The 23,680-nt window shown below is 41.3% G+C and overlaps 3 protein-coding genes and 1 non-coding gene across 7 annotated transcripts in view; all 4 read left to right on the top strand.

The window, feature by feature from the left end:
* Nucleotides 1-4,805, top strand: part of ARID4B (AT-rich interaction domain 4B) — an 85,985-nt gene extending 81,180 nt beyond the window's left edge. For all 4 annotated transcript variants that reach the window (XM_042810842.1, XM_042810852.1, XM_042810827.1 and 1 more), the window contains 3 exons: nucleotides 504-719; nucleotides 1,884-2,030; nucleotides 3,013-4,805. In XM_042810842.1, coding sequence (XP_042666776.1) covers nucleotides 504-719; nucleotides 1,884-2,030; nucleotides 3,013-3,143 — 494 coding nt within the window. In that variant the 3' untranslated portion in view covers nucleotides 3,144-4,805. The remainder of the gene's footprint in view (nucleotides 1-503; nucleotides 720-1,883; nucleotides 2,031-3,012) is intronic.
* Nucleotides 4,806-7,072: 2,267 nt separating this feature from the next.
* Nucleotides 7,073-14,107, top strand: RBM34 (RNA binding motif protein 34). The gene is made up of 11 exons (XM_042827965.1): nucleotides 7,073-7,129; nucleotides 7,252-7,384; nucleotides 7,771-7,910; nucleotides 8,861-9,083; nucleotides 9,894-9,953; nucleotides 10,511-10,554; nucleotides 11,002-11,085; nucleotides 11,309-11,372; nucleotides 11,457-11,499; nucleotides 13,005-13,123; nucleotides 13,774-14,107. The coding sequence occupies exons 1-11, from the start codon at nucleotides 7,092-7,094 to the stop codon at nucleotides 14,047-14,049; spliced, it is 1,224 nt and encodes a 407-aa protein (XP_042683899.1). The 5' UTR covers nucleotides 7,073-7,091; the 3' UTR covers nucleotides 14,050-14,107.
* Nucleotides 14,108-14,406: 299 nt separating this feature from the next.
* TOMM20 (translocase of outer mitochondrial membrane 20) lies at nucleotides 14,407-21,296 on the top strand. The gene is made up of 5 exons (XM_042821332.1): nucleotides 14,407-14,568; nucleotides 18,469-18,515; nucleotides 19,236-19,317; nucleotides 19,593-19,735; nucleotides 20,863-21,296. Exons 1-5 carry the CDS (start codon nucleotides 14,445-14,447, stop codon nucleotides 20,905-20,907), a joined length of 441 nt encoding a protein of 146 aa, XP_042677266.1. The 5' UTR covers nucleotides 14,407-14,444; the 3' UTR covers nucleotides 20,908-21,296.
* Nucleotides 14,925-15,059, top strand: LOC122166676. The gene has a single exon (XR_006170861.1). It is a non-coding gene; the product is annotated as a small nucleolar RNA SNORA14 (small nucleolar RNA).
* Nucleotides 21,297-23,680: the final 2,384 nt, after the last annotated feature.

The raw sequence follows: 23,680 nt of genomic DNA, 5'->3' as shown, positions 1-23,680 counted from the left end.
ATGGAATTCTTAATACAGTTTAAATGCAGAAACTACTTTTGCTGGATGCCAAAGTGTTTTTGAATGCCTCGTGTCATTTCAAGACCTATTAAACAGCTTAGAGGTGTTTTCAGCCTTAGAGGTGTTTAATAGCTTGTAATTCAGGAAGACTAAGGATTGTGATATTTCACACCTAGTAGGTCTGGGATCTTTGTTACCACAGGAAGAAAAAAGACAGCAATATCTGTTGTGTGATGATCTCATGTAATAGAAGAGAAACAGACCTGGATGTAACTATATTTCATACTTTCTGCCCATGTTGTGATCTTATTTTTAGGTACCAGTGATGTAAAAGTCTGTGTGCTCAGCTTTTATGCCAGAAAATTGTATCATATTAGGGTAAAAAAGATTTCAGTCAGATAAACTCCTTTCATATGAAAATCAGCACAGGAGGAACTTTTGATAAGCTTTGCTTTGGGCTGAAAGGCTATTTTATTTTGTAATATGTTGTCTTGTTTCTTCAGCCAACAGCAGTGATAGTGAAGAACTATCTGCTGGTGAAAGTGTGTCCAAGACTCAGCCAGCAAAATTGGTTTCTACAGGCATGAAATCTCACCAAACCAAATCACTTTCAAGAACGCAATCTCCAGGAAAATGTGGGAAAAATGGAGAGAAGGATTCTGATCTCAAAGAACAGAATAATCGCTTGCCCAAAGTTTACAAGTGGAGTTTTCAAATGTGTAAGCATTGTCTTGAAAACGTACCTAATGTAGTCTTAAAATATAGAATATTTTTTTGTGTGGGATAAGTTTTTCGCTTTTTTTCTTTAAAATGTTTCTATCTCTACTTTGCTTCACTTTGTGAGTAAATTCTGGTTTTAAAACATTTGCTTTATTTTGCAATTCAGGAAATTACTGCTCCTGCTGTTCCAGTGCTTGTTTAAAAATGGCTCCTTTGTGACTTACCATTCTTGCTATCCTGTGCTTACCTGTCACAGAGGACTTTCAGTGTTCTACTCCTCATTCTCTAGTTATTGTTCAGGCATTTCTAACATATTTTCTCTTCTGTTTTGCTTAAGTGAGCCAGAGTCTGTTTACTATTCCTAGTAATAAGAACTTTCAGCACGTTTGTGTCAGTCAGCTATAGGGCCTTAGAGCAGGCTGTGAGCATAGTGTTGAAGGGATCACACATCTATCTGAAAAACATCACAGTACCTTTATTAATGACTTGCTGCTGTAAGTGCAACTTCTTCATTGCCTGTGTGTGCTATTACAGTATTGAAGTAGGAAAAGAGGAGAAAATGGACAAAATGCTAGATGATTTAAGCTCCCTTCCTCAGCATAAATAGAAACAAACAGTTGAAAAATAATTCTCTTAAAACAAAAAACTTGTTTTTAGCCCCCTCTCTCAGCATCTAGGAGTTTGTTTATTCAGCAATGAATTGTTCTCCTTAGTACCAACCATGGATGTGTGTAGAAATTCATGAATTACTTTCTTTTTTTTTTTTTTTAACTTTAAAGGTCAAATTGAAACTGTGTGACAGGAACGATTTAAATTACTTCTTAGAATTATCCATAATATCTCATTCAGTATTCACAGATGACCTTAATATACGTCAAACTTGTGAAGTTCTCAGAATGTTATGCTCTGCTATTCTGTGCTCTGTCACAGACTGCCTGAAGGCTGCTGTTTCTTTCGTAGTGTAGAAAGAGCTGGTGCAGCGCATCATGCAGACACTTGTGCTGGATTGGTTTTGCCAGAATGTTCCTTCGTGTTCTCAGCTGTTTCTGAGAGATTCTCACTACATTTTCTTCTCCAGCCCTTGAGTACTTCCTACTTCACTGCAATTGAGAAGTTTTTAGAAATGCTGCAGTCCAGTAATTAACAGACTGTTTACCTTGCAGCTGACTTAGAAAATTTGACCAGTGCTGAGCGCATAACCATTCTTCAAGAAAAACTGCAGGAGATCAGGAAACACTACCTGTCCTTGAAGTCTGAGGTAGCTTCCATTGACCGGAGAAGAAAGCGCTTAAAGAAAAAGGAGAGAGAAAGTAAGTGTGGGAACTCCGTTTTTCTTTCAAAGGGCTAAATCACATATCATGTTATTAAGGAATTGATAGGAGTTGGATAGTTTATAGGAAGATGTGCCCTTAGTTTGGTTGGGTTGTTTGTGTTCTGTTGTTTGGTTTCTGTTGTTGGTGTTTGTTTTTTTAACAATGCTTTTTCAACTTTTGAAGGAACAGGTCAGGCATGCAGTGATACTTAATCAACCCTCTGTAGAGGGTTGTAGGCAATCTATTCTGTTTAAGTAGAGCTTATTTTTGCATGGGGGGAAAGTATGATAAACCTCTTTAAGCTGTGAACGAAGCATCCTAAGGTAACAAATAACCTACTGTACGACTTGAAGACAAGTGCTCGCTTACTAGAGTATTTTTTGTGTGGTTGGTTCAAGCTTTCCCATTAACATAAGAGATTCATCATGGCTTTAAAGAGGATTAATAAACAAAATATCTTGCTTCTCTTGCTTTACTTCAATAAGAAATGTTTTGGTGTGCCTGCATTAAAAGCTTTTTTTTCCACATCCTATTTTTATCTGCATATTTAGCAGTACTCTGCCACGTGTAGCAAGATTTTTGTGGCTGAAACTGCTATCTCATGGGCACAACAGTTGCTTCTTGATTGCCCAAGCAGGCTATATATGCAGGTTCAGTGCTGGGACAAGGCCCTGCCTGTGTAAATTCCCACAGGAAAGAGAACTGATGACTGTGCCTGTGGGGCAGGAATGACTTTGACATCCTCTGGCTGAGTTTTTGATGTGGGTCATCAGAGAACCAGGACTGCAGGGGTGCGGTGCTATGCTATCTTGTACATAGCATAGCTTGTCTTGCAGAGTATTTCCCATGAAAGCTGGGGAGTGGAGGATTTTTTCTTTTAATTACTAGACATTAGATATTGGAGTCAGTATATATATATAAGCCCTTTTTACTGCCCAATTTGTGAACTTTTAAAACCTGTTTTCTTGTTCCCATGCAGGTGCTGCTACTACGTCATCTTCCTCCTCATCACCTTCCTCCAGTTCAATTACAGCTGCAGTTATGTTAACCTTAGCAGAACCATCCATGTCAAGTTCATCACAAAACGGAATGTCAGTTGAGTGCAGGTGACAGCAGGACTTGCCAAAGCACTTTGCACTTAATGGCTGCTGAGGGCCACTCTTTTCTTTTTTTTTTTTTTAATTTTTTTTTTTATACTGCACAGTGGCACAAAATTCAGACAAGCACTATTTTGTATTTAAAGTTGTTTCTTGACAAGCTAACTTTGCACTTAAGTGCACTTTTATGAAGAAAAAGTACAACAAACTGCTTTTCCTCAAGCAATAATTGTTTCCAACTTGTCTGGGAATTGTAAGTCCAGTGACTGGAAGGCCTTCCACTGTGGCAAATGGAGGCTGTTCACTGCCTGTAGAGACAGTACAATAAGCATCTAGTTGTTGGGTTGATCTAAATAAATGTGGTAAGGCTTACTGTACATGTATTCCTTGGTATTTTGTTAAAGCTGGAACATTTGATATTTTTCCATTTATTTATGACAAATATTGAACCTATTTTCATTTGTACAAGCTAATTGTTTTTTAACTGCTAAGTCACCTTATAGTGGCTTCAATTGTATACGTCAAGCACATGTATTCAATTCAAAACCTGCAGTTAGTGGGATGTTGACATCGGTCCTGATAACCAAATGCGAGGATTCCTTTAAAAACAAACAAAACTGACTCATGTTTACAGGTTTGAATTAGGCTTAAATAGGTTACTCTGGGTTTTAATAACCCATTAATTGGAAAGAAACTACTGTACTTTGCCATTTTTCTATAAAACAGTATTTTTTTTTAATTTTGATAAAATACATTATGAAAAAGGAAGAAAATGGCTAACAAACTGTATTAAATCTTAATGTATAAATATTGTATTTAGCCAGTTTAAAGTGTATATTTATTCATAACGGATTATAACAGTTATATTTTTGTGTTTTCTTGTAAATGTTTCTTTTCCCTTAAAGCAACAAATATTTCATTTGTAATGCTTATTTTATTACGAGCTTCAAGGAGAGAGGACTTCAAGACCGAGTAAGGTGTGAGGTTATAATTTGTGGTTGCTGGTATGAACACTGCCACAAAGAGTAGTTGTTTTTAAAATACATAGCTAGCTGAGTGGTAGACATTTAATTTTTTAAATGCCTTGTACAAATTCCAAAACCAACTTCAAACTGTTTTCACTTGTATTGATTTTATGTTGTATGAATCCCAACGCTCTCCTGTTAATTATATACCTTTGTAAGACATTTGTATATTGCGGAAGTGTTCATTCAAGCTATTTAATACCTGGCACTGTTAATACACAGTACTTTATTGTACAGATTGTTTTACTGTTTTAATTGTAGTTCTGTGTACTTCTTTTGGCTGGGGAAAATAGAGGCTGGCATGTTTTTCTTTGTTTTCTGGCAATACAACATGTAAGAATTCAAAGCATTTTGTTTGTAGATGCTAGAGTGTCAGAATCCTTTACATTTGACTTTTCTAAGAAAAGCATTTTCAGTCTTCGTAGTGTGTGCTTAAGGCTAACTTTATTGATTTTATTGAAAATGGTTTCAAAGTATTCAGAATTGTACAGGACTGTAAAAATTTGTTGACAAACGTTGAAGGAAAAGCTTATAGAAAAAAGCTATAAAATATATATTAGGTTCTGCAGAAAATGGAGAATTATGTAATATATTGTACAAATGTAAGCAAAGGCCTCTGAAATAAAATGCCATAGTTTGTGAATCCCTGATTTTGTTTCTAACAGTTTAATTAAGCAACAGTAGCGTGCTCATTTAAATGACACCAACCTGCAGAATCAGTTCAGCAAAGGATATTTGATGTGGTGTAGTAAGCATAGGAAAATTAATTAGACATTGTACATTGGCTCTGTGTTTTCCTCTTAGTGGTTGGCTAAAATTTATCTTTTTCAGCAGAAGTGTTGCTTGTTGACATCATTAATGCAGCACCGGTTGAAATAAAGAGGAGTTTGGATTCACATTAATCTGGTTAGTTTGAAAAATGGAAAAGAAAGCTCCTGAAGATACTTGCCATCTTCTAAAAACAACTGGCTAAGTTCAGATTTGGTGGAACTTGCATGGAACCTTTAGTTATATCTGCTCACGCCATGCCTGGCCCTCCTGTTGTCCAGAATAGTTGCACTTGTAAAATGGTGAATTGCCACTGAGGCTGGTAAATAGCAAATGACTGACAACAGGCTTTGGACACTTAAATTGTGAACGATCGCCATGATTTGAGACTGTCAGGGGCAACTTTAGCTTCAGTGGGGCTACTTGGAAGGTAATATACACATTTAATAGAAACAGAGTTGTAATGGCTCAGTTCTGCCGTTAGTTTCAGGAGTACAGCTAGTATTGATTGAACTGGGATCTGCATTGGGGCAATTGAGCGTATTCAGCCTTCCACTTGCTGCTAGTTCTCTATCAGCTCTGCTTCAGTGCCAGCATTTGTGCTTTGATACGTTTGTTAACTCCTATATGTGAAGCTTTATTTACTTAACATGAAACAACGGAGAGATTCTTCATTAAGCTGCCTCTCACGCTTTCTTGCTACTCAATTAAGTTGAAAGTTTTTGCGTAAGTATGGATTTGGGGTGTTTTTTATTACATAGATTATGTAATTTTTGCTCTCTTGCATCTAGTTCAATGACTAATCAGAATCTGTTCTGGGTGTTCATATTGCACCTCTTCTGTGAAGTGTTTGTATTCTCTAGTTCATGTTACTGTGTCCCTGCAGTTAGAAACAAAGATGCTTTTGGCAAACTTGTTAGCTAGGCTAATATAATCTGAGTTGCAGTACGAGAAATCTGAGCTTCCTTTCAGTTTACATATTATAATACTGCTTGAACAAGGTGTGCTCCCTGCTTGGCGTGCACCCTGTGCTTAAAGCTGAGAAAGTATTTGCCTGTACCTGTGAGTGCCTGCTTGTACAACCTTAAAAGAAAAATTGCCCCTCTCTTATGCATTGCACCTTGGCTGAGTTGACAGGTGCTTTCTGTGTCTCACATTTGATGTTCTTGAGAACAGTGTAGGCTTTCAGCATATGCTTGGGAGCTCATCTGGCTTGAGGGCTGTCTTTATTGCTCCTGGTATATTTGCACCAGTCTGTACCAGTGCTTGTACTACTTTTTACTGTGTGGTTTCTGTTGTGCCGTAACACTTTCTTCTCTATCTACCTTATGGTTCAAACTCGCTCTCTGGTTGAGTTCCTGGAGGTAATATGCCTTTTGTTGAGCTCCAGCAATTATAAATCTCTGAAATCAGTCAGCAAAATGTTTTCCCCGATGTTGTTTTGATGCAATTTGATGGTTCAGCCTATTCTACCCACTGTCACCTATCAAACTGCTCTGCCATGTGAAGGTAGTTTGGAAACACCAATACACGTAAGTGCAGCATCCACTGACAGTTTTCAGCAATTTTTGTATTTTCTTGGGTTGTCCATGAGAGTCCTGCAATCCAGAAAGCCTAAATCAAGACTAATGCTTTACCTTATTCTGTCTCTGGATTACTTGTTCTACTTCAGTTAGATGCAAGTGCAAACAGAACTGCTCACACTGGCACCTCAAAAATGGGCCCGAAGTGCCTAAAAGATCACGTGGGAAGAGTACATAAAATCAGAGAACATCCTGATGTGGGAGGGACCCGCATGGATCACTGAGTCCAACTCGGTGTTCCACGCAGCACCACCCCCAGTCCAAACCGTGTGTGTGGGAGCGATGTCCAAACACTCCCTGAGCTCCAGCACTCGGGGCCGCGCCCACTGCCCTGGGTAGCAGTAACTGTTCCTTCTCCAGCGTGCTTCATCTTGTTACGTGCTACAACACTGCGTTATCTCAGCGGCCCAACCACGACAACCATTCGGTGCGGGCACACGTCACGGCTCTCGGCGCACCGCGCGACCCTCCCCTACCCGCCCCCAGGTAGGTGTCACAACCCTCCCGACGCAGCCACGGCCCTGCCCGCGCCCTGCGGCAGCCGGAAGTCCCGCACCCTCTCTTCCTGCCGCGCGCGTCCCCATCATGGCGGCGCCCCGAGGAGCCGCGGAGTCGCCCGCCGGGTGCGTTACCGCGCGCTCTGCCCCCTCCCATTCCCCTTCCCTCCCCTTCTGCCGCCGCGCGGCGGTGTTGCCCCGTGGAGCGGCCGTTGCGGGGCGACCGCTGACGCCGTTCTCCTGTGCAGGGCCCTGTGCGGGGACTACGTGGTGGGGCAGGTGGTCGGCAGCCTCTTCTCGGGCGGGGCGGCGGCGGTGCGGCCCCTGGCTGGTCTGTTCCGTGCCGCCGCCCCGCCGCCCATGTTGGTGGCCGTGCCCAGGGTAAGCTCTGCGTACCGGGACATCGGAGCCGTCTCCCACCGCGTGCGCCTCGGTGTGAGGGCGGGGTTTTTAAATATCGGTGAGAGATTTTGCGGTGGGGTTTGGATAGTCCCGACTTGCCCCCCTTCCCAGTGCTGGGTTGGGGCTGGGTCGGCCCGATGCGATCGATCTACGTGGCCTCGTAGCTGCATAGCAGAATGCCGCCGTGACGGACTCTGTGCCCCTCTGTGCATCGCAGGAGGAGGCGTGCAGCTGGGCCAGCCCCCGAGCTCAAGATAGAGCTGATAAATAAACGGTGTTCCAAATAAACTGCGATTTGTAAAACAGTTGTAGGGGATTTCTGGAACTTTGTTTCTCAAGTTAGTTTCTTTGACTTTTTGAAAAAGGAAAATAGGAAAAGAAAGCATACAGAAGCAGAGAAGGTGTCAGAGGGACAGAGCTCTTCTGTCAGAGAAGAACCTCCTAAGAAAGTGAAGAAAACCAGAAAGAAGGAGCTTTCAAAAGCAGAGGAGAAGTTGGCAAAGAGGTGTGTAGATGGTACCTTCTTAATGAGAGATTAAAGAAAAAAGCCTATCTTAACCAGGAAACAAAACAGTGAAATTTTAGTCTACTTTTCCTCCCAACCTTGTGTTTTAAAGTACTATTTTTAAGCAGCTTGTGGAAATGTCAAATAGTTTACACCAGAAGGTGTTCAATACTTTGTGTTCCTGCTAGAGGCAGGCCCTTGGCTCATGGAACCAAAGCCTCTGTCAGAGAGCTGGCAGGGCTGCAGGCTGAGGTATCGTGTGCTCCCTGGCTCACAGTGATGCCTTCAGAGCTGCACTCAGAGGCACCTTTAGCAGAGCAGTCTGCGGGCCTGAGCTGGTTGTCCTTGGTCTGCTGGCCTCTGTTGTGAACCAAACTGTTCTGTTGCATTGCCTGTTCCTGTAAACATGCAGGGTGAGCCGAGGCGCTGTCAGCTCAAGCAGGAAGCCTCTCCATTCAATTCCTGGATAGCAATGTTTGACTGATTATAGCTCTTGGGGCTCATATCGTGTCCACTTTCTGGTGTTGTTGTTGCATTTTCCATATCCAAGAAAAGGTTTCTGCAGACAGAGATCTGTTAGTATAAGGGTGGATCTCAAAAGATGGTTGTGGATGTAATAGATGCTGGGAAGAAGCCTTATCTTATTTCTGGCATGCAATGATGACTCTTTTTTTCCCTTCAATTTTAGAGTAATCTTCTGAATTCTTTCTTAACTACATCTAACTAGTAGTGGATTCCTTGGCCTGGGATAGCAAATAGTTTTCTGTATCATATAACAGTCAGATAAGTTTATTTTCTGCACTGGAGGAAAAAATAACATTTGAATTTTTTATGTTGAGCATGACAATTTAAAATATAAGTTGAAATACCTCTCTTAGAGGCGTTAATTCTTGCCTCAAATGTCCCGTTCTTTCTCATCAGTTACAATTTGCTTGTCTTTTCCTGAAAAGGGAGAGTGCTTTAGAACAGGCAGATGAAGATGAAGAGCGAAAACTGTTTCAGAGCAAAGCAAAGCAAAAAAAACGGGCTTCTCATGCTGTCGCCAAGAGTGATATTAATTCAGGTACAGGCAGAACTGTGAAACAAGAGAAGAAAAAGAACGAGGCTGAAGAAATGATTAAAAACAAAAGAACGGTGTTTGTTGGAAATCTGCCTGTCAACTATACTGCTCAGGTACGTGAATGGAATCTGTCAGCTAAAGGAATGGAAAAGATCATGACAGCCCTTGCTTTAAGGGAATGTTTCCACTTAGGATCTCACATGTGCTTATGACTAAAATCTCTTGTTGTGAAAGTGGGAAATAATGCTCATTATCAGAAACCTTCAGACACAGTCTTTTTTGTTTTAGTGGAGTTGGGCTTTTTACAGCAGTGGATGCAGTTGTGTTGCTTCAGTAGAGTTTGTTGATTTCTTCTTCATAGAATCATAGAATGAATCGTAGAACGGCTTAGGTTGGAAGGGACCTCAAAGGATCACAAAGCTCCAACCTCTCTGATGCAGGCAGGGCCGCCAGCCTCCCCATTTAATATTAGACCAGCTTGCCCAGGGTTCTGTCCAACCTGGCCTCAAACACTTCCAGGCATCCACAACCTATCTGGACAGCTTGTTCCAACTCCTCACCGCTCTCTGTGAAGAACTTTTCCCTTCAACTAAAATCTATGTAATAAATGAGAGCTATAAGTACAAAGCTGCAACTTGCTTGAGCAGAAATAATACTTCAGATTTTTGCACAATGTTTTAAATTTGTACCATCCTCAGTAGTTAGGGATATTAATTCAGTTTTGGCAGTCCATAGAATAAGAAGTGGTCACGGAAAACAAAGAAATGCTTGCAAGTTGTTGGCATGTTTTTAGTAGCCTGTTAACATACTTTGCACGAGTGAAATGAAAACAGTATAAAAACCATCTTGGTAGTGCGTGCCCAACAGTAGCTTATTATCAGGATGCAGAAATACACTGAACATCTGTTATGTTTTCTGTTCAGATGCTGAAGTCTCTTTTCAAAGAATATGGACAAATAGAATCCATTCGATTCCGTTCTGTGGTACGTTATTTTCTCTGATGTTACATGGCATCTGCTTTTCTGACCTTATGGGATACTGTTCCTAAGGCTTGTATCTTCATTAATTTAGAAGCAGGTTTAGGTGAGTGTATTTTTACCATTAGAAGAAGCACTGGTGATATTACTGCAGAGGCACCTTTCATCACGTTTTGTTCCCATATTGTTCCCATAACAGCAGTTTGTACCATCAAAGCTGTAGTTTTTCTCTGAGAAGGCCCTTATTATTGCTGATTTAACTACAGTATTATTAAGCTGTTTTTTAATTGCAGCAGCAAAGGCATATTCATTTAACTCTGTGTACAGTATGGAATGGGAGAAGATAGTTCTCTTGGAACTCAAGAAACAGACTAGGCCAAAACAAGCTGTATAATTTTGAGATATTTCTAGATCATCAGGAATATCCATTTGCTCAGTGCACTGGCTACATAATGCTAAGTGGCAGTGGTGTTTGTTTGACTTTCTCTTCAAGGACAAAATAGTTGTGATATGTTATGTTGTCACTGTGATTACTTAATGAAAGCTTTTTTTTTATCTTAAAGGTTCCAGCAGAAGTTGCTTTATCCAGAAAGTTAGCAGCCATAAAGTAGGTTCTGCTTCTGAGTTTTGTGCTTTGTTTTTCAAAGACAAAATGTTTTTTTTAAAGTGCTTGTTGTTCATTGTTTTGCTGTTGCCTTTTTTTTTTGTCTTTCGTTTCTTTGATTTTACACTTTGACAAGTGATAAGGAATTATAAGCCTAGTGTTAGCAGTAAATAATTATGTTAGGTTGCATTTCTTATATTTTAGGAAGGAGGTAGACAGTAGTTGTCCTTAATTCCTTTGGGTGTACTTATGAGCTGAGGAAGCTGAATTGGGGTCCGTACACATGCTGTGTAAGATGTACAGTTGGAACTCTTTTCAACAGAATGTGCTTTACAGGAATTGAAGTTGCTACTGCATGCAAAACAGGGGAGATGTCAGTTGTTTAACAAGAAGTGCTTGTGCACAGCATAGTATCAGAATTGGTTAAAAAGTGTCTTTTTCCCATTCCAGGCGTAAGATTCATCCTAACGTGAAGTACATTAATGCTTACGTCGTGTTTAAAGAAGAACATGCTGCTGTTAAGGCTCTAAAAAAGTAAGTCTCAGCTTTGTTCCTCGTGCCTGTTGAGAAGGCAGATATGCAGAGTGTTTAAAGATAAATTTAATCTGCCTCCTGTTCTTTGCTTGTATTAAAACAAAGATGGTATTTCAAGCTTGAAAGTAAATTTGCCTTTTGCAAAAATGCTATGCAGTGACTTTTTAAATGAAGCAATGATTCATCGTTTAATTTTAAGAACTTTTTCTTTTGATTACAAAAGAAATGGAACAGAAGTTGCTAGTGGATTTCACATCAGAGTTGACGGTGCATCAAACAACAGTTTGGTAAGTAGTGTGTGACACGAACCCACGTTCTGTGTTTTGCTGTAACAAATGACTTAGTGGCTTTCAACCTCTTGTTTTCTTTAGCATGACAACAAGCGATCTGTATTCTTGGGAAATCTCGCGTATGGTAAGTAAATTGGAACATCTTGCCTTGTTGTTTAGTGCTTATGGAATACAGTGACGTTAGGATTCTTTTATTTATTGTTTAAGGTACCATGTTTAGGTAGCTAACTATCATTTGTTGGAATCTTTTAAAATAGCACTTTTATTTTTTGACAGAGGCACCAAAAGGGGTGAGTTTTCAGCAGGTGCTGCACATTAATTGTTTTCTTCTGTTATATTTCTAGAACTGCAAGCACTTCTATTTCTTATTGTTACTTCACATTTCTTAAATAAATATGACTAAGCTGCATATGTCACAGCTTAATAAACTGCCGAATGCGTGCTTGTACTTGTGAACCACTTCCAAGTGATACACAGGGACAGCTTCTAATTTTGATGTTCATCTGTGAGCCACAGGATGAGTGACTGTGCAGGCAGCTGTTTGCTGTGAGTTGTTAGCTGAGTGGAGGTGTTCGCTGTGTAGTTCAGGTCAGTGCTTAATGAATATTCAGCTGCTTCTGAGTAAATGAAGGGATCACCGTCAGGTTTGGTTCATGTGAGGGTATTAATGGAGTGAGGATGCTTGGGATAACTTACTTTGGGGTGTGGTGAGGGATGAAGGCACGTCCTGTGCCAATAACTTGATTCCCATAAAATTAAACCCTCACTGTTAAATTCAGATACTCCCTAGTGCAGAGGCATATCCACGTAAAGAGAGTTACTATAGAATAAAGCGTGCCTGTACAGAAGACTAACCTGTGCTTTAGTACTTTTACATCCCACTTGTCTTTCTGGTTGCATAGGCATGAGACTGAAAAAGCCTCACGTGTGTGACCATTATCAGAATAGTCGTATTAAATCCCTTTTCCCCCATTCAGATAACATTTAGTCCAGTCACTGAGCATCAAGTTTCAGGAACTGCTAGCTCAGGTTTGGTATCATCAGTATTAATTCTCAGAAATAGATTATGGCATAAGAAGGAGTTTCAAAAATGTTGCTTGAATCTTCATTTCCACTGTGTTTAACCCATAACTGAAATTATTTGAAAAAATGTACTTTGGTCTTCATTCTTATTTGTGATTTGTATTGCACTTTTCAAAGGTAGGGGACCAATGAGTGTCAGAGGAAACAGTCCTTATATAAAGTCCACAAGCACCAGCATTTGCAAACCACTTTTGAATCATACGCAGTGATGGCTTAGAATTTCCACACTGTCTACAGTGTTAAGCTGTTGGAATTTCTCTGAAACACTGATATTTGTGAACTTAATTTTATAGGTCCTGAATGTGTTTACAATCCATTTGGATGCGGTGCTCAGGAACATGATTTAGCAGAGGGTTGTTAGTTAGGGTAGTATGGTTGGGTCGTGGTTGGACTCGATGATCTTTGAGGTCTTTTCCAGCCTGAGTGGTTCTGTGGTTCTGTGATTTAAATATGTTTGCGTACCTAAATTGGTAAATGGTTTGGATTTAGGCTAGGCTTCTAAAGCTGTCTCTCTGAAGAGACGTGTCTTGCTGTGCTTGCCTGCAGACATCAGTGACAGCGCTGTGCGAGAGCACTTTGCTGACTGCGGAGATGTAGTGGCGGTGCGAATTGTGCGCGACAGACAGAGTGGCATGGGCAAAGGCTTTGGCTACGTTCTGTTTGAGGTATGTATGAGTGTCAGACTTCAGGACACTTGTCCAAATCAGAATTGGGAATTGCTGTTATGGCCTTAGCTAACACTTGTTTTTTTAAAATACGTACGCGATGTCAGACGGTAGCGCTGTTTTGTGTGTTAAAAGTAGCTTCCTCCAGACCTGTGGCAATTATTTTAGGTTGAGGACAAAGAAAAGTTGCAAAACGCTGATGAAAGAAAGGGAAAGATGTAATAGAGAAAAAAACGAATTCACATGGTGTAACAGCAGTGTTTTCCCGTTGGTTATGTTTCCAAATGTAAGTGAATTCTTTCCTGCAGCCATTTCTCCAGCTCCCTAAACACTGCTTTTTCATGCTTTTCTCCCAGACTCATCTTACTCAGTTTATTTCCTGCAGCCCAAGATCTTCTTTGTCCCCAGTTTCTATCTCTCTCCTATGACTAGTGTAAGGTGTTTCAGAGTTCCCTTTCAAGAACACATGCCCCAGGGCATAAGCCCTGTGGGTGCGTGACTTCTGACCAGATTTGACATTATGGAAGTAAAGGCAGTCAGGTGCTCTCCATTGTAAAAACCTGCCTGACAGAATTAAAGAAAGGCAGCCTTTTATTTGGAAGTCATCAACTGGAGTGTGCTGCTTTTCAAGTGGATGTCTGTTCTCACAGAATACGGATGCTGTACATCTCGCTCTGAAGCTCAACAACTCTGACCTGATGGGACGAAAACTCCGCGTGAAACGCTGCTCTGAGAAGGACAAAGCCCCACAGAAAAGCACCACCAGTCGGTCTCGCGGCCCTAAGGACAGAACTCAAACCATGCTGAAAAACAAGTCAGGCTCTCATGATTCATTTGTTGGCGAAAAAGCAAATCCAGCCAAAAAGAGCACCAAGCCCAAAAGACTGAAAAGCATTAGTAAAAAGAAAGGTGGGAAAAACAAATAGCCTTTTGAACAGCTAGCTATGTTAAAAAAAAAAAAAAAAAAAAATTAAAAAAAAAATTGGTTCTTTTTAATAAAGCCGATGAGTACAAGGGCGTTCTGTCGCGTCCTGTCTCTGTCCTTACCGTACCTCGACCGCGCCGCCCTCTCCCTGCCGGTAGGGAAGAAGGGCGCCGGAAGGGTGAGGATTGCACGGAGCGTTCAGCCGCTCGCGCATGCGCCGCGGGCCCCGCCGCCCGGCAGGCACCGAGGAAGCCGCCCTCCGGCGCGGGCTGATGACGCAGCGGAAGCGAGGCGGGGTCCTTTCTCGCCGCCCGCTCGCCCCAAGGTGCCTGCGGAGCTCGGCGCCGGCCTTGCGGAGGGCGGGGGCGGCGGCGCCTTCCCGCGGCGCCGGGCACCATGATGGTGGGCAAGACCGGCGCCATCGCCGCGGGCCTCTGCGGGGCCCTCTTCATCGGCTACTGCATCTACTTCGACCGCAAGAGGCGGAGCGACCCGAATTTCAAGAACCGGCTGCGGGAGCGTGAGTGTCCGGGCCGCCCCTCCCCCGCCCGGCTCCCGCGCGGGGCGGCGGCACGTGGCGGCTCCGCGGCCCTCCCGGCCCGGCTTCTGCGGCCCCGCGCTCTTCGGCCCCTGCGCCGCGTGGTGTGAGCGCCTAACGCGGGCTGTGCGCGTCGGGAGCGCGGCTTGGGGTTACATCCTCCGCCCCGTGCGGCGATCTGTTCATCCCGCTTCGACGGGGCCTGTCGCTGTCGCGCTTTACGTGGCGGCGCTCGTTTCCCGGCGTTCGGAGGGCGATCGGATAAAGCTGCGGTCTGATCGCGAAGCCGCTCCTGCGCTGCGGCGCGAGCGAACGGCGGCCCTCGGACATCTTAGCCGCCGCATTCCAAACCCTCCTGGTGGCTGCCCCCTGGCCTCCAGGCATAAGAACGAATGCCAGAGCGAACCGGTGATTGATCCAAAACGCGGAGCTCCTGTCCTGTGGCTCCTCGTTATTTCACGTCTTCAACATTTAAATAAATGAGCGGTTGAGGAAGTTTTAAATTTAGCTTTACTGTGAGAGCGAGTTGTGCGAGGTATTTGAATAATGAGAAGCAGGCTGAGAGCTGTGGCTTGATTCTACCCCGAGAATAGGTGTGTTCCTCCAGTCACTTTGCTGAAGGTCAGGAATCACTCTCAAAGTAGATTTTCCTAGCAAGCAACTGTAATGTGATCAGCACATTTTGCTGATGAAAGAGCCATTGCTCGTGATCTGGGATAGCAGAAACAGTTTTGTTTCCTCCAGGTACTTTTTGTCCCACGGTGCAAGGTTGGCAAATTTCAGCATAGTTGACTGGTATTGCATGGAAAACTGGGGTTTGGCAGAATCATTGTGTGCTTAGATGCTGAGCCATTGGAGCAGCTTTAGAAGAGGGCCACGAAGATAATCAGAGGGCTGGAGCATCTCTCTTCTGAAGAAAGGCTGAGGGCACTGACCTTGTTCAGCCTGGAGAAGAGAAGGCTGTGGGGAGGCCTTGCTGCAGTTTTCCAGTACTTGAAGGGAGGTTATAAACAGGAGGAGGGCTGTCTGTTTTCGTAGTCTGATCGTGAGAGGACAAGAGGGAATGGGGAATGACTTTAAGCTAAAAGAGAGGAGATTCAGGTTAGATGCTAGGAAGAAATTCTTTACTCAGAGTGTGGTGAGGCCCTGGCACAGCTGCCCGGAGAAGCTGTGGGTGCCCCATCCCTGGAGACGCCCTAGGGTAGGTTGGATGGGGCCCTCGGCAGCCTGAGCTGGTGGGGGGCAGCCCTGCTTACAGCAGTGGGGGGGTTGAGGCTGGATTATCTTTAAGGGCCCTTCCAACCTAAGCCAGCCTGTGCTTCTATGATACAATTCTATGCGTTTCATAACATTTGTACAGAAGCTCTGGCAGGGATTTTGCATCTTGTTTGTTTTCATTTTCCGAGTTCTCATCAAGTAAAATTCTGAACAAATCTTACACTTGTTCCATGAATGCTGCTTAACCTTGCTGTATTAGAAATTTATATTTGCTTTAGAAGTGAAAGAAATCCGTCGTGGTTTGATATGGAGTGGCTGCTATTTGGAAGACAGAACAGAAAGATAGAGATCCTTAGCCACAACACACTGGGCAGCTTTCAGTTGTAAGGCTTTAGAGAATGCTCAGGGTTTTTTTTCTTGTTCTTTAATACTGTTATTTTTCCTTCAGTGTAGGTGCAGTCAGTGACCTGGTGATCATGACAGCGTTTTTATTGCTGGATGGCAAAGCTTGATCTGTAGAATGTTTAACAAGCAGGATCAAGTGCAGCAGCCAGTTGCAGTTCCTTGGATGAAGATGTGCTGTTTAACAGTGAAATTTAGAGCAGGTCGTCTCAACTAGTGTTCTTAGGATAAGATTATTGTTTCAGCCTCTCTAATGCAATGTCAGCAAAGCCTGGGAGGGACAGAGCTCCCATGTATCAAAGGATAGATTGCCTGCTGCATTTGGTCAAATACCAGCTGGCAAACAAAGAACTGATAACGCTTTTTGCCATCTCGGTTGTAATTGACATCCCTTTGTTTAAGCAGCATCAGGACTAAAGTCTGCGTTGTGAAGGCATGCAGTAAGTAAAATGAAAGCAGCCAGACTGGGATTTCAGGAGATGAACCAATTTCGTGAGAGTCTGCAAGAACTCCTGGACTTTGGTTTTCCGATGTCTTAATCTTGTTTATTTAGTACACACAGCGTTCTTAATTAGTTTTTTGTCCCTAGTTTTGGTGCTTAGTCTTGGGGCCAAAGGATAGTAAAGCTGGAAACACTGGGAGCTGGTCAGTTCTTGCACAGCAGATGAGAGCAGGAGAGGTGAATGGTCTCTGTTTTTGTGGGACTGGCTTCTGTGCTGCTGGTGCGGTGCATGGAGTTCTGCCTCCACTACTTGAGCATCAAGTTACCCACTGGTTTGCATGGGAAGCTTTCCATGCACAAGAGCTGGACCTGAAAAGCTGTGAGGTCTGTGCAGCACGAGAGCTGGTGTGTTGTATTAGAACAACTGTCATGGTGTGCTAATGCACTTTAAAGCTCTGTGCAGATGAATGCTTCACAAAATTGGGAGCGGGCAAACTGAAGTCATCAACTTTCAGAAGGTGAATTTGTATTTAATAAAATAGAAAACAGTGGTATTGTTACAATAGCAAGGGTTCTATATGACAACATTTTCCTGTGTGTAATTATGTGAAATTTTATATACAGGTCAGTATGTTGTAGAAACTCAAGGGTGAGGGGTTAGGAAGGTACCAAGGAAGATGAAAGGATGATCCATGCGGTTAGAACGTGCATTCCCTTTATGAAAGGAACGTTTGATCTCACCCGTAGATTTCATGTTACGTTGTCACTGCTAGGAAATGATTTCCTGGACGTCTTCATCGTGTGGACAGTCTCGAATTCTTAACTTTAGTCATGTTGTTCAGAAGTATTTCCAACGTGTAAAATTGTGTCAGAAGCCAGACAAGGGCTGTGTGGCAGCTGCTCGAGGTAGGTGGGTGTTCATGGAGCTGACTCTGAGGACCAGGAGCACAGTTACTTGACCAAGTGGGCCATACCAAGTTACATCAAGTTACATCAAGTTACATTGGTGTAACTGTTTCAGTTGGTGAACAAACAAAGTGGTTCTAAGGAAATCACCAGTATTACTGAACTTACGTTGGGATAATTATTCTTGTATGCATAACCACTATCATAAAATATTGTTATACCTGCCCAATTGCATTACAAACAAGCTTCATATCATTTTAATTACACTAGTTGTGCTGGAATGCTGCACTTTTCTGTTGTAGACCAACTTTATGTCTTCAGGTTGAATGATTGAGCCTGTAAATGTTTGTTTTGCCTGTCACCATTTGCTCTCCTCAGTTATTTAGTTTCAGGAATGTGTGCTCTGGTAATGCTTTTGCTGTGGGACGGTGAGATCCTGCTCCTATGTAATTAGTTCCCAAACCTCTGCTAAAGCAAAGCAGCTGCTATTCTGCTGGTGGTGCAGTGGTGTATTTCAGAATGAACGTGGCTTGACATTGGGTAGCCTTGCCTTGTAGGCAGTTCTGTGGCTTATGATTGCTGGAAATTCACGTAGAAGAATCCTGTATTAGCTTAATTCCCTTTACTTCTCAGTGCATGAGGAAGATGTGAGCACAGGCTCTGCGCAGTTGGTGTTGAGGATAGGCAGCAGGAGAGGAATTGCCATTCTGAATCAATGTGCCAGCCCTCATTAGACCTCTGAATGGTACTCTGTTGCAGAGAGCAGGTTGCATTCTTGTGTTGAGTCCTCAGTATTTGGAATATATTAATGTTTTCTTGTTTTGAAATTGACTTTGACTCATTCACTTTTTAGAGCTATCATCTGAAGTCTTTTTAAACTGCAAATTAAAAAACACGTGTTATTATTCTTACAGGAAGGAAGAAACAGAAGCTTGCCAAAGAGAGAGCAGGGCTTTCCAAGGTAATACTGTGTTCAGTAATGCAGCACTGTTTTGAAAAACGTTTTATTTGTATCAGGCTTGCTTGTGAGGTTTGTTTAGAGGGCGACTTCTCTGTTTTGATCCCTACGTTACAAACCTTTCTGCAGATATGCAGCCTTTAGATTTTTTTTAAAGCTTTCACAAATAACCATATGAAAATATGTCGTTCCTTTTCCGAGTCAGGTGGAAAACCATAGAAGCCATAACATTTCCTGTGTGACTTGAAGATGTTTTCCTTTTTGTAGTGGGTCCACGAGCACTTTCCAGATGTAAGAAACATGGATGAGATAGACTTGTATCTAAACTTGGGAGATTGTTGTGGTACAAATGGAATTTGCTGATCTGTTTTCTTGTTGCCAATGGTTCCTTTAAGAAGAGATAAATTTATCTTAATGCATTCTGTGATGAACATAACACACTTTGGAAATTATATTTGCTACAAAACTGTATACTTAATAAACCAAGTAGAGGTATTTCAGACTCTGTCCCTCTATGGATGTATAATGCAATGATTGGAGACTTGAGTCTGATTTTCAATATTGCTGCGCTTATGTTTATCTTAGTAGTGATACATACAATTCTTTTTTGAGTTTCCATGTAAACATATGATTGTATTTGTTTGGTTTTGGCTGAGAACGTTTTGTGCTGAATTATTAACTGAAGTTTAAGGGCCAGCTTCAGTTTTACTGTGTGTGTTACAGCTGCCTGATCTGAAAGATGCTGAAGCTGTTCAGAAGTTTTTTCTTGAGGAGATCCAGCTTGGGGAGGAACTACTAGCTCAAGGTAATAGCATAATTTCTTTTGAAGGGTAAGTGGTAAAAATAACATTTTTTTTTTAAACCTTTTACTAGATTTCTGTCATTGGGGAGTCAATTGATCCTCTCTTAGGTTTGGTTGCTTTTTTCTAACCTTCTGTGTTCAGAAGATTCAACAAGGGGAGGAGAAAAGAAATGTGGTGTAATTCTAAGTTGTTCAATCCGCTGTTGGTGGATGTTTTTTGTAAAAGCTTCATGCTGTGGAAGAGGTTTGTTCTCCAAACGTTATGATTTGTCACACAGGTGAATATGAGAAAGGTGTTGATCACTTGACCAATGCCATTGCTGTGTGTGGACAGCCGCAGCAGCTACTGCAAGTTCTACAGCAGACTCTTCCACCACCAGTGTTTCAAATGCTTCTAACTAAGCTCCCTACAATAAGCCAGGTATGTAAAACACTCTGTGTTGTTGAGGTTGGAAGGTAACTGAGCTTCTTCTGTCACGTGCTACGTTAGCCTTGGGTATTGGTTTTTATGATTGGTTTTCTTAAATGTTCAGTTAGACAAAAAGGTTTTTCACATGGAACAAAATATGAAAACGTATGGAAAGTATTGCATGGCATTGATAGCAAACAAGTTAAAATAGGAATACAAAAATTCTCTTATGCACAGAGTATGCTAAGCTATTAAAGTAGAGACAACTGTGGGCATCTTATTGCATAAGCAGATCCACTGTTTCCCAGATGGAAGTTGGGTCTGAAAAAAAAGGTAACTTTCTTGCATTGGGTCTTGAATCTCAGCTTTTTTAAAATGACATTTAAGTATCTGTAAGTGCTATAAAAGTCTGTCAGAATTAACCTGTTGGTTTTGGTGGCTATCAACACGGAATGTATCAACACCAAAGCACTTGACAGTTTTGGAAAGTTTTCCAGGTGATAAAAGTGCTGGTAGCTGTGTATATAAAATGCACTTCTTTTTAGACTGATTACTGTGCAGGTAACATTGACAATCTGCTAGCAAGAGAATCTTGGAATTCCAAGGGAACTCCCTCAGGACATTGTCTCACATGAAGCAGACACTCTGTGTTTATCAGTCAGCTGTCATTACAGCTCAGGTGTGGTTACGTTTCAGTTTAAGGTTCTAATTGTTAGTAAAAGCACTGAAAAGCATCAGCTAAATGAGATATAAAGGAGGCAGTGGAGCAAAAACATTTAGTGAGAGAAAGCAAAAACCATAGATGTCACAGAATACATCATAGAATGGCCTGGGTTGAAAAGGACCACAATGATCATCTAGTTTCAAGCCCCCTGCTGCGTGCAGGGTCGCCAACCACCAGACCAGGCTGCCCAGAGCCACATCACTTATCTGACTTCAGCTTTGGTAGCTACTGCAGTGTATTACTTCCACAGAGGTGGCTTTAAAACCTTATGTCAAATAGATTACAATTTTTAACATTAATCAGGTTTCTCAGTAATCACACAGCTTAATTTTCAGTGTAAAATTACATTGCTTGATAATCAGTTGCCTACTGTCAATCTTATATAATTGTGAATGAGTTTTTCTCCTTCTTACAGAGAATTGTAAGTGCACAGTGCTTGGCTGAAGATGATGTTGAATGAGGTCACACAACAACAGGGGGAAAAAGTGTTTTCTTACCCCAGAAGATGAGCATCAGTAGGGGGATAAAGGGGCAAACATAGTAGTTAATGGACTGTGTACCACATCGGGTTCTACCAGAGTTAAAATTAACTTTGTGTAGGTGGGTTTCACAGGATTTTATTTATTATCCCAGTGAAAAGTGTATTTTGATAAAAATTCATTTTATAAATACACTGTGTTGAGTTATCAAAGCATCACTAACTTCATTATTATTAAAATATGCAGTTGTAATGTTGTACATATAAAGACGTAAAGCTACAACCTATTGAAAACCCAATGCTCATTTTTTGAAAAAAAAAAAGAAAAAAGAATTAAAGAAAAAAGTTATGGCAATAAAGATTTATCCACACTTGTGTGTCCCTATAGTACTGCTTTAAATGTCAGAACGTTTGGGTGTCAGAGCAGGGCAAATGATCTAAAACAACATTTTAAAAAAACCAAAAGTGTTATGACGGGTCTTCCAATGCTTTTAGTTAATTTAAAACCTCATGTAATCCCCTGAGAAAATAGGCATGTGATCGTTTAAACAGTAACTGATCACATTAAAAAGAAATGCAAATCAAAATGGTAATAGGTGACTTAGCTGCTGGAGGAATGAGAGATCTGTTTGTCAGGAACAGTAACGCCTGTAGTGATGCATGTCAAAACCAAATCTGCCAAAAAGGAACTTCTGTTAAAGCACTTGTGTGAAGTAAAGCTGTTTATAATAGAACCTTGGGCATATTTTAAGAGCATAATGATATATTTTTTTTGAAAGCCTTCGACCTTTTTGTAAAATAATTAACATTTCAGTCTCTAATTGTTAAGATGGTAGAAAATATTTAGCAGTCTTTGGCATTTGACTTTGATTGTTTTGGTGCCGATTCAAATGACAAAGGTAAGATGATGACATTCCCAGGCTACACTAGCTGAAAGTGCTGGAATTAGAAAGAAGTAAAATATCAGAATGAGAGAAAACAAGGAAAATATACTGACTTAAATATGTTTTCAGAATTCTACTACTCATTTTCCCTCAATAGGGTATTTTAAATTTCAAATTAGAGCAGACTAGTTTCTGCCATTTTCTGTTTTTGTGCTAAGGCCACTCTGATGGCAGAAAAAAAAAGCAATTAAAAAAAGCAATTAACAGTGTGGCTTAATGTTTTTGGCATTATGACTTGTTTCAATTTCATGAAAAGAAGAGAGAAGAATGCTTTGGTCTAATGGTTACATTAATTAAATGTCTAATTTGATCTAATGTTACATTGATAGAAAGGTACTAGATGGCATAGTCTGAGTAGAAGAGAGAGGCTCTGAAAGCACTCTGGCTAACATTCCCATACATCTTTCTCACTCCAGCCTGCTGTATGTTTTTGTAAAGGCAGATTCTTCCAAAACAGGACCAAAGTTCCAGAAATTGCCTTTCAGAGTCTTTGAGAGGTTAAATGGAAGGTTCATGGTCACCCACTTGTTACATACCAAAACTTGGGAGTACAAATGGCTTTTGCTGAGTCCACCAGCTTGGACAATTCTTTTTGCTGTGGAAGAGAAATTTCTCCACTAATTCTTTGAAAATACAGTTTCCCAAAGTTTGAGCTGCTGTTGAATCTTTCTGTAGTGCATATTAAAGTTTATAGCTGGTAGGAACAAAATTTCTTGAACAGCTGACTATAACTTGGTCCTTTTGTTGTTCAGATGCCATCAGGTAGAAGTAAAACTTCGCCATCATCTTCAGGTGACTGTTTTCCTCTTTTAATTTGAATTAGAGATATGAAGTTATTCTGCTAATAAGACATTTAATAAAAACACTGTGAAGTAGTAGAAGGTTCTGTGCTTATGGGGTGCAGCTGGACTATTTGGCAGACTTCGCCTTTTACATTTTAATTTTAAAGGTTTGGAAAAATTCACAGATTATGCTGACAGAACTGCTCCCATATTTACCTGCTATCCTTAGCGGTGGTGGCAGTTTCACTGTAAGATCTTTTTGGTTCATCTTTTAGCTTCTTATGGTAGATCAAGATTCCTTAAAACTCAAATGATGTAAGGCACCCTTCCTTCAAGACTGAATATTTTTTTGTGCTCCTTGGTATAATGTTGCCACTTTGAATTCAAAGTTTAGCTTACAGCAGTGCTTTCCTGAACTAAGTGTTTTAGCAAATCTTTCTGTCAGTTCCTTTGATGGAAGACTTGGTGATAGCCTGATTGTAACTACAGAAGTTCATTGCTTTAATAGTTGTTATAGGTACCCGTGCTACTTTAAACCTTTTTAGTTTTCTTGATCCTGAAAAACTAGATATGAATGACATTTTTAGACTGTGGATTTAAATGAAGCCTTAAGAAGTACCAATATTCTCAAATTCTATAATCCCAAAGTACCTGGCTAGTATGATGATGCAAGCTCTGATACCTGATTTGAGTGCCTTGGCTAATAGGGTGGGAATGTGGAATCCTTTGAATAAGACTGATGTATTTTTTTTTTTTTCCCAAAAATCTAAGATAAAACTTTATGAAAGGTGTCTAGGATGGGAATTTGATGTTGCTCCAATAATGGCGAGCTCCTGCTGTTGTAGCTAGCATGCACAGCCTACAGATATAAGAGGCTCTAACTTAAAACTTGTTTCAGACACGAGCAAAGGTGCAGGTCATTGAAAGTGCAGTGGTAGTAATGCATCTTATTGCATCAGTAGTAGTAATGCTGCTGCCTTAGCTGTATACAGTACTGTATTCCTTTTTACCTGTGCAATTTAAAACAAG

The sequence above is a fragment of the Centrocercus urophasianus genome, unplaced genomic scaffold (genome assembly GCF_019232065.1).
Source record: "Centrocercus urophasianus isolate 14NV4802_14NV808 unplaced genomic scaffold, USGS_Curo_1.0 seq_10, whole genome shotgun sequence".
Taxonomy (NCBI): domain Eukaryota; kingdom Metazoa; phylum Chordata; class Aves; order Galliformes; family Phasianidae; genus Centrocercus; species Centrocercus urophasianus.
The sequence above is the reverse complement of the archived record's forward strand: the minus strand, read 5'-3'. Positions and strand labels throughout refer to the sequence as shown.

Coding starts and splice junctions, on each gene's coding strand:
- TOMM20 (XM_042821332.1), top strand. CDS start 14,445: ATGATGGTGGGCAAGACCGGCGCCATCGCCGCGGGCCTCTGCGGGGCC. Junction 18,516..19,235: donor AGAGAGCAGGGCTTTCCAAG/GTAATACTGTGT, acceptor TGTGTGTTACAG/CTGCCTGATCTGAAAGATGC. Junction 19,318..19,592: donor GGAGGAACTACTAGCTCAAG/GTAATAGCATAA, acceptor TTTGTCACACAG/GTGAATATGAGAAAGGTGTT.
- RBM34 (XM_042827965.1), top strand. CDS start 7,092: ATGGCGGCGCCCCGAGGAGCCGCGGAGTCGCCCGCCGG. Junction 7,130..7,251: donor GCCGCGGAGTCGCCCGCCGG/GTGCGTTACCGC, acceptor TCTCCTGTGCAG/GGCCCTGTGCGGGGACTACG. Junction 13,124..13,773: donor TTGGCTACGTTCTGTTTGAG/GTATGTATGAGT, acceptor CTGTTCTCACAG/AATACGGATGCTGTACATCT.